The 19,005-nt window shown below is 43.5% G+C and overlaps 1 protein-coding gene across 5 annotated transcripts in view; it reads left to right on the forward strand.

Moving 5' to 3' along the window:
* Nucleotides 1–19,005, forward strand: part of carmil3 (capping protein regulator and myosin 1 linker 3) — a 63,492-nt gene that overhangs the window by 30,014 nt on the left and 14,473 nt on the right. For all 5 annotated transcript variants that reach the window (XM_030075438.1, XM_030075435.1, XM_030075434.1 and 2 more), the window contains exons 15-26: nucleotides 3,244–3,320; nucleotides 6,575–6,679; nucleotides 9,335–9,404; nucleotides 9,533–9,614; nucleotides 11,455–11,551; nucleotides 11,644–11,698; nucleotides 12,870–13,042; nucleotides 14,242–14,310; nucleotides 14,897–14,990; nucleotides 17,271–17,369; nucleotides 17,557–17,676; nucleotides 17,931–18,044. In XM_030075438.1, the coding sequence (XP_029931298.1) occupies nucleotides 3,244–3,320; nucleotides 6,575–6,679; nucleotides 9,335–9,404; nucleotides 9,533–9,614; nucleotides 11,455–11,551; nucleotides 11,644–11,698; nucleotides 12,870–13,042; nucleotides 14,242–14,310; nucleotides 14,897–14,990; nucleotides 17,271–17,369; nucleotides 17,557–17,676; nucleotides 17,931–18,044 (1,155 nt within the window). The remainder of the gene's footprint in view (nucleotides 1–3,243; nucleotides 3,321–6,574; nucleotides 6,680–9,334; nucleotides 9,405–9,532; nucleotides 9,615–11,454; nucleotides 11,552–11,643; nucleotides 11,699–12,869; nucleotides 13,043–14,241; nucleotides 14,311–14,896; nucleotides 14,991–17,270; nucleotides 17,370–17,556; nucleotides 17,677–17,930; nucleotides 18,045–19,005) is intronic.

Raw genomic sequence — 19,005 nt, forward strand, 5'->3', positions numbered from 1 at the left:
GTTTGTGGAGGCTGTTTGAGTGATTCTGTCCAGTTGCTGGCCTTTTTGTCAGTGTTGTTTTGGAGCGTTTACCAAGCAGTAGGAAGATGTATGTTTTGATAGAACAGACATTAATGATGTTTTTAATAATAAAGTGACACTTTGTTGATCCCCTTGGGGAGAGCCTTCTGTTTACAGCGTTTTAACTACCCGATTCAGTGCCGTTCCCGATATGGTGCTCTGTGCCCTGCTTAACCACAATGCTTTGCGCTGAGCTGTGATGGTTTGCTAATGCTTTCCCTTGTCGGGTAACTACTCTCCTCGGCGCACTTCACTTCGGTTGAGCAGTTTGAAACACCTAGGAGCTTATTAGGGAACTTGTAAAACAGTCTGTCTGCAAACCCCACTGCCGTATATCTGTTTCAGGGAGGAACAGTCCACGCTGTAAAATGAAAGCCCCCACCCCCACTCAGCTCACACTTATGTGAGCCATGAATATTGTATTGAATTTTAGTGCGCAAGCAGATGCATCTATTCCTCTTTATTTGGGAGTTCAGAAACTTCTCTGCCTTTCTTCTCTCTCTAAAACTCCTTTGAGATGAAAAGAGTGCACTCGGTGGTAGCTGTTTCATGTCGTGTTTTGTCAGTTGTAATCTATTCTTTCGAGAACAACTATCTCAGGGAGAATCTGTTTTTTTTTTTTTTTTTAGCAGGGGGCTTTAGGATTGAATTATTAATAAGTTCCTGTTTTAATCTGCACTGACGTACTAACGATGGTGAATATTGATTAGTCAATTTGCATGATGGATCACACTGCCAGTGAAAAATGGATTCGTCTGTTGGTTTAACCTCTTGCAAGGGATGCAGTGGTATTTAAAGTCGAACAGGAATTGAGGTTTTGATGGCTGTCATATTTGTTTAGAGCATATTTATGTCTTACAAACACATTTAACCTCGTTTTAAGGATGTGTCAGGTTTCTTTGCATCCATTTTAGTACTTTGTGCATCCATAGCCCTCTAGTTTGAAATGGAGTGATAACCTCACAAGATGAAAGTTTAATTTGAATGTCTGAATGGCTGAATTGAGATGCTGCATCATGTTTTGTTGATGATCTAGGCAGAGATAGCGTAGGTGATAAAGTGCACTTTGTCTTCCACGCGGTTTCTGGATGCTACTGTTTTCAAATAGTTTTGAGTATGAAACTTGATATTTGATAAATATTCGTTATTACAAACTGCTGAAGAGCTCCAAGTAATTGCTTTTTTTTCCTGCTTTGGCTTCAGCCTGACTTTGATTCAGTGCAGCACAATTACAGCCCTTTATTGCCCATTTGGTCCTGCCATCAGGAATTAGTAGACTTCTCTGACAGATTATCAGCCTCCATAACACACAGCTTTTACAGAATGAATAAATGATTGGGAGCAGCACGGTGCCAGCCACGCTGCAGAAGCTGCTGGAGCTGGTGACCATGAAATGCCATACTCAGAAGTATCTTCACCAGTACGCTCTGCAGCACACCTCGGACAAATAATGTTTGCAGATATTTGCAAGGGAGTGTTTAAACCTGCAGAGAGTGCCGTTTGGAAGAGCTCACCACAATCACTTCAGATAATGTTTTGTGCTTTGGCACACAAAAATGGACTAAATAGACTTTCAAAGGCCTGGCTGTGGTTGTCTAAACTAAATGGCAGCCATTGTATTGCCCTCTGCAAACTCAGCCATATGGTACAAAAGCAGGCTAAAAAAACCTTAAAATAAAATAATAAAAAAAAACATGCAGTGCTGTTTTGCTTGTGTTTGACCAGCAGTCACTTTACGTGCTGGATCCCTCAATTTGAACCTGCAACTTTTTATAGAGGGCTTCCAAGTGACGCATCAACAGAGATTTTCTATATAAGCAGGAGATAGGAGACTCATGGGTTTCAGCACTGGCAAAAGTGTAACAGCCGGCTGGACCACATGCACCATTTAAAGCCAATCATATCCGTCTGGGACGCCATGAAGCCCTCTCGAATGTTTCAGCAGGCACGCACTCAGCTGCTGTCTCTAAAGAGCATCTGATTCCTAAACGGCCTCATCATGGCTGTCTCTGAAATGATCATGTCATGAGGAATATGTTGGGTGTGAGTGTCAGCAAGGTACATTTATTAGGTAACAAACCATTTTCTTAAGAATGGTTTGCTCAGTGTACCAGTGCATCTCCTCTATAGACCTCCCTTCAGATGAAACCGCCTGCGGGGCTCACTGCTTGCCCGTGGTGTTTCAACCAAACATGTTTTCAACCAATCATTACTATCTCCCCGAGGGAAGGTCTGTGATATCAGCCATATTCGAGACCCTCAGCTCAGGTTGTACCATATGTTTCTTTTAACAGAATCAAATAGCCATGTTTAAAATCTGTTCCCTTTTGACTGGGAACTGATCATTCTGATACATTAATTTTGTGTTAAGATAATTCCAGCTTGTTAGCGAGTTAACTGGTCGGATAATCATAAGCTATTTTAACCGCCACGTTGGATGCACGATAGCTAACATATTTAGTACAAGCTAGTGGCTTGGTTATTACTTTGGTTACCTTTGCTGTCTCTTCTCAAGTTATAGCTTGTATTTTGGAGTAGAAACAAAGACTATACAATCCAATTTACCGTGTCACAGTTTCTTGAATTTAGAAACAAAGCTAGCTCACCAGACTGTGCATTGGTTTTATCATTACTGATTTGATCCAGCTGCACCACAGCAATCTTTTACAGGTATTTCTCTTTTTATAGCCTGGCTGTTGTTTAGATATTATTTGCCAGTAGCTTCTTCTGCACTGGAAACTCCACTCAGGTGGATAATAAGTCTGATCAGAGATTTGGGATGCAGCCGCAAAGCCTTTATTCTTTTCTTAGTCCATGCTTCCAACCTGCAGTGCTATTGTTGCTCCTCTCTGTCAGACATTGCTGAAGTTTGCAGGCAGGCATCCATGCAATTGCATTTCTATTTTGCCATACATAATGCTAATGTCCTCATGGACATGATGTATTAACTGATGTTTTTATTTAAGAGGCTTTGGCCCAGAAAGAAGTAGCATCATTTTTTTTTAGGCTGTTCTAAATTGCATTTTGTGTCAGCTGCACTCTGTGCTAAAACCATTTGTACAATGTTCAAGAGCCAAAATAACTGTTATACAACACAGTTACATATGGCATAGTGAACGTAACGCTGCCCATTTGTCTCTCTCTCTCTCTCTCTCTCTCTCTCTCTGTCTGTCTCTGTGCCAGTTGTTCGGAGCCTTGCTGCGAGGCTGCTGTGCCGACCTCTCCTACCTGAACCTGTCCAAGAACTCCTTCTCTCACAGGTGGGCGTTCACCTCTGCCGCGCCTGCTGAGTGTAAATCCCTGTAAAAGCTGTTTTTATAAAACGGCACAAACACATTTGTTGTCTTCTTCTGACTCAGCCAAACAACTCTGGAGGAATTCCAGTCAGGAGGCGCGGTGCAGAGCAAGCATCATCATTTATTTTCTCCCATAGATTAGTGTTTAGCCCCGGACCTCACTGACGGAATTAGCGTGCGCTCGACTCGCCCCCTCATTTGTTCTGGCTTTGTGTGTGTGTGTGTGTGTGTGTGCGTGTAAGAGAGTACTCACTATGTATTGTCTTTGTGTGCACAAACGTCTGTTTGCTAACAAGTTTCATGTCTGTCAAGTCTTTTTTGTGCACTTGTTTGTTTGGGTGCAGATGTGCGTGTGCATCAGATGTGTGTGTGTGTGCGTGCGTGTGTGTGTGTGTGTCTGTGTTTACCTAGCTAGCAGGCAGAAGCAGCTCTAGCTCTCATCATGTCATGTCCCCCAGGAGCCCAGGAGCTTCGCTGCTCAGCACATTACATTATAGCATTACAGAGAAAGAAGTTGGTGAAAATGAGACTAATTTTAGAAGGGAATTATTGTTCCAATCCCCAGGCTCTCGCACGAGCATCTCTCTCTTTCTCTACCTCTTCTTGTATCCATCGCTTTCCCTCATGCTATCTATCCTCCCTTCTTTCTGCACATCTGTCTCTTTCTCTCTCTCTCTCTCTCTCTGGCACACCACCCTCCTGTTTTCCCAGGGATTTCACGCTAGAATGTGAATGTTGCTGCTTTAGTTCTCGGACGCACGATTCCCATTGATTTCTAATGGGAGGACAGACTGTCTCTGCATGTGTTCCTGATGAAATCCGTGCCTTATCTTCTTTCTCTTTCCTGACTTTTTTTTATTTTTTTTTCCCCTTTCACCTGCTATCCATCCATGGTTTTCCTCCTCTCTCTCAGCCCCTCTGTTGCTCTCCCTTATCTCACCTCATCTCTCCATCTCTTTTTTCCTTCCTCTCTCCTCCTTCTCCTTTTCATCCTTCTCTTCCTCTCTCCTCATCCATTTTCTCTCTCCTTCCTTCCGTCACGCTCTCTGCCCTTCACTCCTCGCTTCCCTCTCACCCTTCCACCTCTCTTCCCCCTCGCATCTCTCCGCCCCGCCCCCTCCCCTTTCCCTCCCACCTCCTCCTGCTTTCTCCTCTCTTCACAGCCCTCTTCCTCTGTTCATACTTCATCCTACTGTCCCTGCCGGTCACGGGTCTTGTGGTATTAAATGAGTTTTGGCCGAGTGCGGTGTTGTGGTGACAACACGGTGCCACAAAGCTGAACCGAGCTGATAAGACCCGCCTGGCCGCGGCTCATGAATATGGAATGGGCCGCCACCCCTGCCTTCATCCTCCCATCATGCACACACAGATATAGCTCCATGCCTGAGAAACAATGCATACATGCCTCAATGTATGTAGATACAGTTACGCACACATGTACATGTGCGGGAAGCAGTTGCTGATACAGCACCCCAGAGAACTGTGCGTGTGTGTGTGAGACAGTGACAGTGTATCTGCTTATGCGACACAAGCCAATCTGTACCCGTGGAGTCCTGACAGCCTGTATGCTAATCATTACAAATGGGTCAAAGAAGTGCTTGTGTCCTGGCCATTGGGACGTTAGCAGAGTAGAATGCAGTCACATGAGCTTGTAAAGCAGCTGCCTCGCTTTCTCCCAGTCGACTGTCTCCATATCTTAATCTCTCTGCTTTTTTTTTTTTTTTGCTTCCCTTCCTCCCTTCCTGATGACCTTTCCATCCCCCCCACACACATTTGATTTCCTCACATTTCTCTTTTCTGCCTTCATCTCTTTTTTTCCTCATCTCAAATTTCCCCTTCCTTGCCACTTGCTACTTGCGTGTCTTATTTTTTTCTCAACCCTCAAGGCAGATTCATGCTTCAGTCTTTAGTTGGAAATCATAGAGCAGAGGAAAAAAAAAAAAAAAAAACGAAACAGTTTGCTCGTGCCAGCTGCTTGTGCCTTCCTTATTGTTGTAAGTCGAATATCTAAGCTGTCAACAGGATCTGCGACTTGGCCGATCGTCTGTTTTGTCCGGCCGCTGGGGAATGGAAATAGTTCAGGAATAGAATGATCCTTTCAGCGGCGAGGAGAGGCTTCGATAGATGTGAAGTGCTGCTGCCAAGTGCCCCAGTCTTCAAAAGCAATTTCCATTGTTTGCCAGGTTGAAGATGAACAAGTAACCAAAAAAAAAAAAAAAGGCCTGTGTGCACCGCGGCACACAACAAGCAGCGACATATCAGCCTCCCGAAGAGAAGTAGCCGGCGTTGCTCTGCCCCCAACCCAACCGTATTGCTCTGAAAGATGAATTAATCCCCACTCTCCCCCTTCTCTCTCTCTCTCATCACCTTCTCCTTCCCGGGCTGCCTCTGTTCCCCCTCCTCCTCCTCCTCCTCCTCCCCCTCCCCCCTGTGGTGAGTTATTTGTGCAGTGGGGGCTGAAATGGCAGATTGGCTGCTTTGACAAGTTCTAAACACAGTTCACATCCAATGTTTTTACAACTATCTCGTCAATGCTCGGATAGCTCCCTTATGTACTGTGACTCTGGGGGCTTTTGTACACACACACACACACACACACACACACACACACACACACACACACACACACACACACACACACACACAGAATTATGTGCATGTACTGTCTTTCTCTGTCTACTATCCATCCTTTCCTGATGACAGGCTAATGTACTGTGTATGCCAAGCAGATGGTTGGATAATTGGTCAGCGTTACCTTTTTAACTGGTGGCAGTAATTAATGCCAGCCTCACCTTTTCACGGTGTCTGGTTGATATAATACTGACCTAAATGTCACAGCAAGCATCTGCCCGCACAGACTTTCTATCTCTCCGTCTTTCTGCCTCTCTCTCTCTGTTCTCCACTGTTTCACTCTCTCTCTCTCTCTCGGTTGTTTCACTGCCCGTCTGCTGCAAACTCTCTGTCACTCACTATCAGTATATCGCTTCCCTCTGTCACCCTCTTTTCTTGTCTCGCTCAGCCTCTTATCTGTCCTTGTCTCGTCGTCATTCTCTCACTTCTTCTTTGGTTTTCTGTCGTTCTGACTCCCAGAGTCTCACCCCATCTTTGCTGCTCATACTCTGCTCTGTTTGCTGCTCCCTTTGCCCCTTGTTTCTCAGTGTTCTCTCTCTTTTTCTGTCTGTCTCTCCGTCTGTCTTCCTCTCCCTTTCTTCTTCCAGGAAAGCAAGGGATTCCCTGCCAACCTTCCGCCAGTTCTTTAGCTCAGCGTTCAGCCTGACCCACGTCAGCCTGGCCTCCATGAAGGTCCCTCCTGATTCTCTTAGGTGAGTCAGTGTTGCGGACAAGGATTTAAAGTGACCACTGCAACAAGCCTTAGTTAAAATTCATTGGTTTACAAGGAAGAGTGGGACTGTAGCAACAACCTAAAAAGACACAGTCATAAATCCTGGTTGACGTCTTCAACTACATAAATTTTAAACAATGATTAACCCCCTTTCCATGTAGCATTAATATGTACCGTACTGATCAGGCTAATTGGATTGCACAAAATACATGATATTCATATTTAAATGCACCCAAAATGTATTGAAGATCTGACACTCCAAACCGCTATCTAGCATCCGGCCTTTGTCTCAGATCCATTTGGCCACATTAGCAGCACAATGGAAATGTATTACCTGTCTAATGGACTGTCCGGTTGCTTGTGGATGGGGAAAAGGCGAGACTAAGTCTATACTGTCACTTTTAAAGGCCATGAATTTTATTGTAGCGAATAATGTGCACATTTGCATTTTCATGAGGGCCGAAGAAATCAATTTCAGTGCATGGGAAAAACTGTAATTGAGTTTTAAAGGAAAAATCCGGCCTAAAACACATTAACACTACTTAAAACCTAGGTTTTCCGATTTATATTGTTTTTCTGGTGCTTCTGCGGCTAACCAAATGTGAATCCAGAGATGTCATTTAGACAGCCCTAATGGGATTTAATAGGAAAAACAATGTAAAATAGCTGTTTCAATGTCAACTACTAAAACTAAATCCGCAACAGCTTCTTTATAGACTCACTGATTTTCAGCAATGTTAAACACACATCCAGGGAGAAATTCAGCGCAGAAGAGGGTCAACATTCCTCTTTTCCCCATTAACATTCATTGTAGCTGCTCTCTATGTACATTGCATTTGGGGAGTTAGTCAATGAAAAAACATAAATACCCCCAAAAGAGAGGGAGAAATGGTGCCAGAAACACAATATAAGTCACCAGTCCATGTTTTTAAAAAGTGTCTATGTGTTTTAGGGTGGAATTTTCCTTTGAGGCACAATCTGGACTCAAGATACATGTGGACTTTCGTAAAATGGGCTTTACGAAAAGTATTTCAATGGCTACAGGCCTGTTTTGTGTTTAAGAGTTCAGTCTAGTGCAACTATACAGTAGCAAAAGAATATACTGGGAACAGTATGTTGTGTTATCGGCATTTATCATGTTTGCATAACTATTTAATGAAAGAGCCAGTTCACAGAGAGGCTGTGGAATTTGAATTGGATGATAAGTTCTGGTCCTGTATAGCTCAGCTGTCAGAGTGTGGTATCAACAGTGTCAAGATTATGAGCTGGTCTCCCACCCATGCTAAAAAAAAAAAGAAAAAAGAATATTTATATATATACACACACACTCTCTCTCTCTCTCTCTCTCTCTCTCTCTCTCTCTCTCTCTCTCTCTCTCTCTCTCTCTCTCTCGTGGTGCTATAACATACTTCAGATAAAAGGATCCACTAAACGACACATATAGTGTAAGGGGTCGGTCCTGAAAGCCTTTTAAGTTTGGGTCCATGCAGTAAAAAAAACTAGGAAAAGAGCTAAAGAGGATAGCCTCACATTTTAAGAATCCACGTGTATGATCTCATGCATCCCTGAAACACGCTGTTCCCTGGCCATTACTCCAATTGTAATGCATACTTGATGCAAGCTGGCCTTGAGAGGAAATTGGTAATCCACCATCAGGCCAGTGGGAACACTCTCCTGCGGGTGATATTCTTATGTTTTTATTATTTCTGGCCTGAATATTAAAATACTATATACCCTTGCGGCTTGTATCCAAAGCATCAGTGAGGTTTTAGCAACGGCAGTCCCAGTAGATAAAAGACTCTGATTCGTAGCAGTAGAATGATGTTCTGCTGGTTGTTTTATTAGACCATACTTGAACCTTTGCACCCAGATTCAAGCTTCAGCACCGGCAGGCATCCGCCTTTCTGAAGTGTCTTTGAGCAAAAGCCTGAATCCCTACCAGCTCCATCCAGGATTGCCGGTGCCTGTCAGGTGTGCTGCCTGCTGTTAGCTTCACACAGCCAAAAAACACAATCAATAATGAAGTAAACAAAGGGAAGCGCCAACAGTCAAGGTGGTTGTGTACTGCATGATGGATCCCAGCCAAAATGGATGGACTGGACTCCCCACATAGCGTGTCTCTTCATTACCTCCTCACGGCACATGAATTCTTAAACGTGTTTTCATTGTGCAAAAACAACCTCCGACGGAGCCTTGTTGTCAAGTGCAATTTTCCCTCTGAGTAGGTTGTTGTGTAAGCAGTTTGTGTGTGCTAATGTGCAACAATTGGCCACTCTTCCTGAATAAATATTGAAGGTTTTCGGTAATTTTCAGCAGAGACGTAGTGAATCATCTTTTTTAAGCTACTTTGCTCTAAATCCGTTAAGATGGCTCTAAAACTTTTAGGTGTGCAGGGGGAGAATGCAGGATGGGGCGGTATGGGATGGGGTGGGATGGTTTTGGATGATCCGTTGAGAGAAAAAAAAAAAAAGAAACATCAATTGGATTTATGCGGGACTGATCTCTTCTTTCTCTCATGTTTTATTCCCTCATCATCCCCTTGCCTTTGTCCATCAATTGACTTTGGTTCTTCTTCTCTGCTTATCCGTCCTCTCTCTGCCCTTCTCCATTCCACCCTTCCTTTATTTCCCCTCAGAGCTCTGTTCTTAGGCCTGTCCAATAACCCTCATATCACCGACCTCCACCTGGACATCAGCAGCTGTGAGGTACGGCCCGCCAATCGATGTTGCCATTGCTGGTGTATTTGCTACTTTCTCTTTTAGTGTATTCAGTTTTCTCTTTGTGGATTAACACTTGTTACTTTTACATTATTTTCTGTCTCTCTCTCTCTCAGCTGAGGTCGGCAGGTGCTGGCGTGATTCAGGAGTTGTTTCCTCGAGTTTCATGTGTGGGGACCCTGGACATATCGGATAATGGTGAGGCGCACACATGCACATACACTCACAGACACACCTTTATCCAGCCTCTTGGAATTGCAGCAGCCTCAGCACAGTTTCTCTCCTCCTCCACAAGTTTTGGACGCAGGTCCCACCTCCATCCTTCTTCTTCCCCCGAGGAAACCTGGCCTGTAATTGACACAAGCAATAAAGCCACATTTTCACAGCAGAGGCGACTAAGCCGGCTAATTAGAGCAGAAATCCAATTTGTTTGTTTTCGCTTGAGAATAGGGTTCTTCATCCTGCTGCGCGGAAACGGTGGAGGTGATACAGGGCCAGAAAAGTCGAAAAGCAAAAAACTTCACAAACAGCACATGTAATACCAAACCTGTAAATAAGGAAAAGCAAACCACAAATGAGAGAAAACTGAAATAAATAAATAATACAACAGAGCTGCATGCAAGGAAACTATTAATGAGGAGGGTTTGTTTTATCATTTCATGCAGTTAGTATCTTTACTGAAAAATCCTTCTTCCTCTTTCCTACTACTTCTTCCTCATCCTCCTCTTTCTTCTTCTTCTTCTTCTTCTTCTACTTCTTCTTCTTCTTCTTCTTCTTCCTCTTCTTCCACTTCTTTCTTCCCCTTTCCATCTTCTTCCACCTCCTTCCTCCTGCTCCTCCTCCTTCTTCATCATCATTTTAGGTTTTTATTGTCTCATTGCTTAAATTTTCCCTGGTACGTTTTGCTCCTTGTGTCCTCTGTTGTCTTCTATTTCTCTTGTGAAGCATTTCATAACATTAAAGGTGCTATATAAATAAAGTTTATTCTACTACTACTACTACTATGACTAATAATAATAATAATAATAATAATAATAATAATACTTGCTGGTTTTGTTTTTATTATTATTATTGTTGTTGTTGTTGTTGTCGTTGCTGTTGTTTTTTCTTCTTCCTTTTTCTGCTTCTTCGGTGGTTGGCAAGCCAGTGTATTGGTGCATTATTACTACCAACTGGATTAACTTATGAGCTGAGTGGGTCAATTGGAGGTGACCTAATTTGCGTGTCATGCGCTTGCTAAGCGGCCATTGGGACCGCTTAGCCAAAATCTGAGCCAGAAAGCGCTGAACTGAGAACAAGGGTACAAGAGTAACGTGTGGGATCTCAGCGTGAAAATGACTGTTTTACATAATCAAACCAAGTCAGCTGATATCATGGCAGTACCATCACCTGCGTTTCTCTGGTTTCTTGTTTTCCAGCTCTTTTTTTTTTTTGCAATTGTGTTTTCTCATTTTCATTTCCTGGCTTGTTTCTGTGTTAATTTTCTTGTGAACAAGTTTGGAATCACATTTATGGTTTATTGTGTTGTGTTTTTTTTTTTGTGAAAATGAAAATGAAAGAAGAGAAAATGTGTGTTTGGGAGGATTGGGCAGGGGGTTTGATGGAAAGTATTTTGAAATTTCAGTGGGCGGGGAGTTAATGTTCCAGATCAGCGTGCAGGGCCAGAATGAGAGCTCTGAAAGCCAAAAATCTCAGCATCTGGGAAAGAAATTGTTGAAACACCAGTAATGATGAACAGCTCTATAAACCCCTGACAGAAAAACTATGGACATTTTCTGTTACGAGGCAGAAAATATTTATTAATTTACACTTGAGCTAATTTAAACATGAGTTCAGTCCTGTCTTGTTGTCTTGCGGCTGGCGATTTATGTTCAGGACAAACTCTTATCTGCCCCACATGATCATGAATGTTTCATGCGTGCCGTCTTATCCAATCCAACACATAAAAGATTAAATTCACTTTAGTCTGGACATGCATTTACACCAAAGCACCATACTGTGTGGTATTCTATCTAAATGTAGTATGTTTTGTATGCAGGTTTAGATGCTGACTTACTGGCCGTCATCCCATCCTTCTCCAGACACCCGTCCCTCAAACACCTGATGCTGGGGAAGAACTTCAACACCAAGGGCAGGTTAGGACCAGGCCGGGTGCTGGCATTCACTAATATAAGTGGTGGATAGGAGGATGATAATGAATGTTTTCTTCTTCTCTCTATTTCCTCAGGGTGTTGGATGAAACTCTGCAGAAACTAGTTCAGCTGGTGCAAGAGGAAGAGTGTGTGAGTTGGATTATGTAACACACTGTACACGTGTGCTCAGGCACACACGCATCACACACAAATCCTTCATTGCATTACGCACAGATGTAAGCCTACAGATGTGTGTATACACAGAGATTTGCAGCTGCATCTGCACAAACACATGCAACCACACACACACACACACACCCTTCAGTATTTAAATTCATGTATCCTCATTCGTGCACATACAACATCAATCTCATTTCCCACCTGCCACATATGCAAGATGCAAACATGCACAGAAAAACGCACATATACAGTAGGAGTTATGTTCTCTGCAGGCCCAGTGAATGATTCATTTGGTCTCAGTTTATTCTCAAGGCTCCTGAGGCTCTCTCTCTGCTCTCTGCTCTGCAAATCCAGCATGACAAGTAGCTTACTCAATTATTTATCAGTGTTGATGGTGATAGCTCACAATCGTGCACACTCACCAAGCAAGAGGCGAGGCTCGTGCACAAGCACGTTCACGCACAGGAGCACAGACGGGCAAAAGCATGTATGTTCAAAGGAGTGCAGTAGGTTTTTGGTAAATTGACCTGTTGGTCAATTTAGCCCTTAAGTGATGGGATTATGAGGAAATCATCCATTTGTCTACGGTAGATTATTTAGTCTGGTGGTCTGTGCTAACACTTCACCATACACTATGGTAAATAATAGTAGGCAACTAGCATCATCATAGCAGTGAGAAAATTATAACCATTAACAAACACAGCTATTATTTTTTATAATTTAACCATAATTTTGACCTACCAGTGACTACTTTTCCCTGTTTCCCAAGGAAGTGAAAGTGGTGGATTATGGGAAACCTGTGCGACAAAAAAAAAAAAAAAAAATAATAAAAAAAAACAAAAAAAAAAAATCACTGTTAAGCAGATGAATAGCTAAATTAAGTTAATTATGTTCCGTTTTTAAAATTTATGAGTCTCCCAGGCCATAGAGTAAAATCCATCAACAACAATTTATTACTAAATGGTCACTCTTCTTATTTTGGATGATGTGTTACTAAGAGTGGAGCCAGTGATCTGCTGGGGACACGTGGATGATTTTGGTGTCTATGTATACATATATCACCCCCTCAGGTTCTGTTTTCTATATTCTCTCACTTCTCCATCTCTTTGCTCCTCATCCCTCTCCTCTCTGCGTCCTCCAGGCCCTGCAGTCCCTCTCCCTGGCCGACTCTAGGCTTCGCCAGCGGGGGACAGTGCTGGTCAACGCCCTGGGTTCGAACGCCTGTCTGCGCAGGGTGGACCTCAGCGGCAACAGCCTGGAGGACCCCGGAGCGAAGATGCTCAGCAAGGCCCTGCAGATCAACACCACTCTCAGGTGTGCACTTTCTCAAAATGAGAACTCTTGTGGGAGTGAAAAAAAAAAAACGAGCAATGGAAAGATTTCCCTCTTATCAGAGCACTGAGAGCACAGAGATAGCAAAAAAAAAAAAAAAAAATGGTTGTAATGGACAGATGAAAGAATTGGTGTAGAGAGAAAATTAGGATGTGAGGTTCAACAGGAGAGGCGGAATAACGAGATCAATGCCGTGCTGAGGAGATGAAGGAGGAAAAAAGACATGAAGAAGATTAGAAGGTAAAACGGTGAGAGGGGCGGAGCTGGAGGCATAGCGAGGCCAGGCGATAGAAAAGAAGGAATGGATAATGAGAAGACGGACAGAAAGAAATGCCCTTCAGGCAGACAATGTAATGTACAACCATCAAGTGAGAGAGGAGATGGAAAGTCGGGGAATGGAGGTCGAGGGGGAGGGGGGAAGTGGAAGTGATGGAGGTAGAAAGAGAGAGGTAGCAACGCCCTGGAGGTAGATTGAGAGTAAGAGCTTGGGAAAAGAATGAAAGAAACGAAGAAAGCGAGATGGTAGATAGGAAGACGGCATTAGAAATGGAAATCGTTGGATATAGACTAGAAAGGATTTTGGGAGGGGAGTGGGGGGGTGGGGTTGAGGGGGCGAGAGAGGTAGACCACCTAAGGAGTGAGATTTGGGTTTTGCCGATTAAATTTCTAGGGCAGAGCGTGTGGGGGGGAGGGAGACGGGGAGGAGGGATAAAGGGGGGAAAAAAGGGGGGCAGAAAATGAGTGATATATAACAAAAAAAAAAAAAAAAAAGACGAGTTAGACGGTGTGGAGTGTAGGTGGAGAATCTGCACTGTGAATTACAGATGCTCATTAAGTTGCATTGCGGTCGTTCATGCAATGCTAATGCTGCGATGTGGGCTAATTCTATGCGCACACATTCGCTTGCAGAAGAAAGTCCCGATAAATTTGTGTTTAATGCTCGCACGATGTATTTGTACAGCTGCACGGTCCGATAAATACTGTAACTGTGGTTTAACACCCAGCGTGCGCCTGTGTTTGTGTGTGTGTGTGGTAGTTTCTCTATAAGTGATGTTTTAGGGGCTTTTGAAAGTGACTGATTTCCCTCTCTCCCTCACTCTCTCTCTCTCTCCCTCTCTCTCTCTCTGCGTTCCCCTCCCCGCCTGTCTTTTCTTATTTCTTTTTGGTTTGATCCCTCTCAGGAGTGTGACGTGGGATCGGAACAACACCACAGCGACAGGCTTCCAAGATGTGGCGAGAGCCTTGGAGCAGTAAGAAGAACACACACACACACACACACACACACACACACACACACACATGTTTAGGCACCGACATGCACGCATGCACACACAATCTTTGAAGAGGAACACACAAAAACTGGATCGTTTTTTTTGAACAGTGCCACACACACACACAAGCCCAGCCACCCCCGCACACAGCACAGCCACACATATTCATTCACCCCTTGAAAGAAGCACAGCTCCAACACTATGGAAGCCAGTTAACTATCTGAGAACCTGACTATACAATGTTTACTGTTACACTGCGTTTCATCACTCCGCTGACGTGCTTGCCAGTCATACACTGTCATTTCTTAAGTGTGTGTGGGTGTGCCTGCACATGAGCGTGTGTGTGCAGGGGTGTGCGGACGTATTAGGGGATCAGAGATTCAGAGATACAACTGTTCTGGGACCAGTTCCTCACTGTCTGTGGCTGTTAGGGTTCTGTTTGTTCTTATTAAAGGCTAATGCTGATTATTACTGCAGATGTAGTTCTCAAGCATGTTTTCTTTTCTCCCCCCCTTTCTCTTTCCCCCCCTCCCACACCTTGTTTCTTGTCCCCCCTCATTGTTAGTAACTTCACACTGCAGTACATGCCCCTCCCCCTCAGTGATGTCACACAAGCGCACCGCAGCGCCCCAGAGAAGACAGACCAAGCTTTGACCAAGGTGAGACGGGACTGAAAGGCAAAAAGTGTGCCTTGGGTTTGTGCTGTCAGCATTTGCAGCATTATGCTATTATGAAGTTGCAGGGCGAGGACGACGTAGCAGCTAACGCTCAACAGTTAGGCTGAGACTGAAATACCAAAGTGGCAATGTAGCGAGCTTATGCAGGCCTAACGTATTTAACAAACTCACTAACAAACAAGCCATCTCACTGTGCATTCAAACCTCAAACATGTAACCTCTAAGCAAGACCCACAACAGCTGCTCACAACATTTGTATTTTATTTATTTTTCTTTTACCTTTCCCCAAAGGCGGAATGAGTAGGATTTGGGGCCAGCATTCAAAGTTGGCCCCTCCTCTCTGGCTAAGCTGACCGCTGGCATTGACTTTTCGTTTCCTAGGATGGTAATGGAAAACAGGGCAGACACACACACCAACACACACTTCTAGTGGATGATGATTGTGATTGATTATTTTGTATGAACCTATATCTTTATCTATGTAGTCTGTTGTTTTTTAGGAAAATCCTACTCACTCTGCCTTTAACCAGGGAGTCCGTTGAGGTAAAACTCTCTTTCTAGGGAGACCTGGAGCGTGCTTTTTCAAGGTTAAAAAAAAAAAACAAGCATGACGAAAACAGACTAGGGTCAAGGAAAACAGAGCATGTAAAAAACACACTAAAGACAACAGATGCATACTACAAAATCCAGTTTAGGATGTAATGCAAAGTGTTATTGCTCTTCCTTGCAGTATTTTTTCTTTTTTTTTTTTTTCTTTTGGCCATAGTAGCCTCAGTAGCCTCAGCTTCAAAACACACGAGTGCTGCTGCTTTTAGGAAAAATAATGTGGGCGACTTTAGTAGAGCGATGGAATACTGGAGTGAAGAAAATTTAAAGTCTCTGAAAGTTCATTTTCATATCTTTAGTGGAATGAATGGAAACCAGTGGCTGGATAAAAGGGAGGAAAAATGATATTGGAGTTCTTAAAGATGGCTGTTTGCTTCGGGAGAAGATTAGCAGAGAAGTACATTTTTTGGCTAAACATGCAAAATCGCTGGTATGGTCCAAATCACTGGTATGATATGTGAACCACTGCTGATACAAAGTTCTTCCACCACAGCTAGAGGCCTAATTTAATCATTCACTCATGTTTTTATTAATTTTTCATTTTCCACTAGAGTTGACAAGGTATGATGGGTCACCCAGCCCCAAGGAAGTGCTAGTATTGGTTTTACTGGAGAGTATTAGTGTCCCATGATGGTCTAAATGCTATTTCCCCCTGCCAAGACTTTAATTTGAGCACATGTAATTTTTTTTTGGCTTGAACACAGCGCCTCTTTGCCTTCGGAGGAGCTCCACTCCTGCCTGTGTCCTGTCATGCATACCAATCCCAAACAAGTGGTGTCTGAGTGGCAGCCCTGCCATAAACAGCAGCTTTGGGAAGCTCAGAGCATGTAGTGTTTATCTGAGACGGTGTCACAGAGATGTTAATTCATTTCTGGGTTAAATATTTGAACTCTTATCCTGTTAAGTGCCAGTCTATTCTTGTCACTGGGTTTCATCTTGTGACTACTGCGCCTCTGCACTGATGCAGTTTGCTCCTGTTTGGCATACTGTATGCTGTCATGATTTTCCAGACCATTCTCCTTGCCACATAGGTTTGCTGCCTTTGCGACTGATTCATCTGCAGTTCAGGTCCCAGCTATTCAGCCTCCTCAGTGTCCTTGTAGTTGCTTTGAAAGCTGACGTATAATAGGCTCACATAAAAACTGCAGTGACTCACAGAACCCTCTGATTTGCTTGAAAAAATGGGAAATCCCAGTAAATAACTGTTGTTTTAAAAAGGTCCTTAAGTACTGCTGGTTTGGAAAATTTCATTATCGCAATGTTTTCTGCTGATCCAAGCCTAATGGAACATTTTCTGGTGCTTTGTAGAACCCCCTTTGAGTGTCTATATTGTGCACGCAGCTTTTATCCAGGTTGGGATTCTTGTTTTCTGTATGTAGTCCGTAAAGCTCATAAGACCTTGAAGGGTGCTCGATTTCATCTTTGCGATTAACCAAAGCAGCAAACGTTTCCACCTGCTGAGTCAAGGAAACTAAATCAAAGGCATCGCATTTATTCCAGAGGATCAAAATTTCCTCTCCTGTCTCCTTATTACCATGCAAATGGACTTGTCTCCTGTCTCCTGCTCACTGTGCTTTGTAAACACCTGTCATCTCGACTCCTCTCCCTCCTTGTTTGTTTTGTGTGTGTGTGCGTGTGTGTGTGTGTGTGAGACAGATCCAACGTGCTCTGCTAAGGAACAACCAGACTCAGCGCTTCTCTCAGAAACAGGCTCTCAGACTGCACCAAGGCCTCGTTACAAGCACAGCTGAACAGGTGTGTGTGTGTGTCTGTGTGTGTGTGTGTGTGTGTGTGTGTGTGTGCACTGCTGTGAACACATCAAGATTTTTATACTGATGTTAACAGCTTTGACTGACACTTTTTATATTGGTGTGTGCTTGCATGTGGATGTGTTTTTGCACTGTGTGTGTGTGTGTGTGTGTGTTTGTGTGTCTGTGTACAGGTGATGGAGCGTCTGTGTGTGCGCGTGCAGCAGCAGGTGTGTGTCCTGAGAGGCTGTGAGGAAGGAGAGGAAGTCCAGGGCGCAAGGCAAATCCTCAAAGAGGCCAGGAACTCGAGAGCTGTAAGTGCCTGTGTGTGTGTGTGTGTGTTTGTGTGTGTGTGCGTCTGTGTTCAGTTAACAGGTAAATTGCAATTCAAATGTTCCCATTAACTCTACAGTCGATGTAGTTGCTTTTTGCATCTCTGTGCTTGTAGAATTTGCGAATTAGATCTTTTTCTGTGCATACATTGAGAATGTCAGCTGTTTGTTTTTTGTTAATGTTCGTATTTTGATGCCCTCTCTTCCCTGTCTGGCTGAATTGTGTGTGTGTTTAGCTGTATCCGTCTCTGTGTGAGCTGGCCCATGTGCTGTCAGTGGACGGCCCCGTCAAACAGAGGCTGGACACACTGGCTGGAGAACTGGCCAAAGCTGCTGACAAGGAGCTACAGGTAAGCAGGGAGGGATGAATGAATAGGTGGAAACAGGATCATTATCCAGAGGGTAGGCAGTGAAATCAGGAGTAGTTTAATTCCATAATTTAATTCACTGGAAATTGTGATAATAAAAAAAAAAATCCCACCACTTTGAATGTGTCAGTTCCCAGGTCTAATATCTAAACAGTTTAATACCTCGCACAAAACAAAATCTTTTCCTACCCGACTTCCTAGGATAAAATCACATTCCCAAAGGGGCCTGAGGCTTAATGGAAGTCTACCTGGTCGTCCAGAAAATGAAAAAGTTTGAAACACCCTGATACAGACAATCCCTGATGTATTCATGCATGCTGAGGGGGATGTGCGCCTGTTTTGTTAAGCAGTAGACAGGCTCTGGACTGGTTGCTTTTAAATTTCCCATGACTAGAGTGTGACTGTGCGTGGCGCAGGTTTGATTACTTGACTTGAAGAGTGGCATTTAAATGCACAACGAAGGAGCATTTTTTTTTTTGCATTTTTAAATCCTATTCCATTTCCAAAAGGAGGCGGTAGCACAAGCGTCAAATGGGCAAAATCAGCATACTGTGAGGAGGGTTCTGGGAAATGTGTTTAGGCTACCTTCTGTGCTGACTCAAAGTACATTTTAAATTAACTTGAGCATGATTTAGATCCCTGCATGTGCTTCTCCATCTCACATCACTACTAACACCAGGCTACATATCATATGACCAAATATCAAAGTAATTTAAATCAAAAAAAAAAAAAAAAAAAGAAACAAAAAATCAAGGGAATATCCACATCGATGTGTTTGTGCCGGACTGTAAACTGATGAAAGACTGATGGATGGATGGATGGATGGATGTGTAAACAGATCATGTGCTAATGAATCTGTGGTTGATGGATAGATGAATGGGTTGCTGTTCTGCAGATAAATGAAAGATAACTCCTGCAAGTGAATGCATGCATGAGGAATGGG

This window comes from Myripristis murdjan, chromosome 17 (genome assembly GCF_902150065.1).
Source record: "Myripristis murdjan chromosome 17, fMyrMur1.1, whole genome shotgun sequence".
NCBI lineage: Eukaryota > Metazoa > Chordata > Actinopteri > Holocentriformes > Holocentridae > Myripristis > Myripristis murdjan.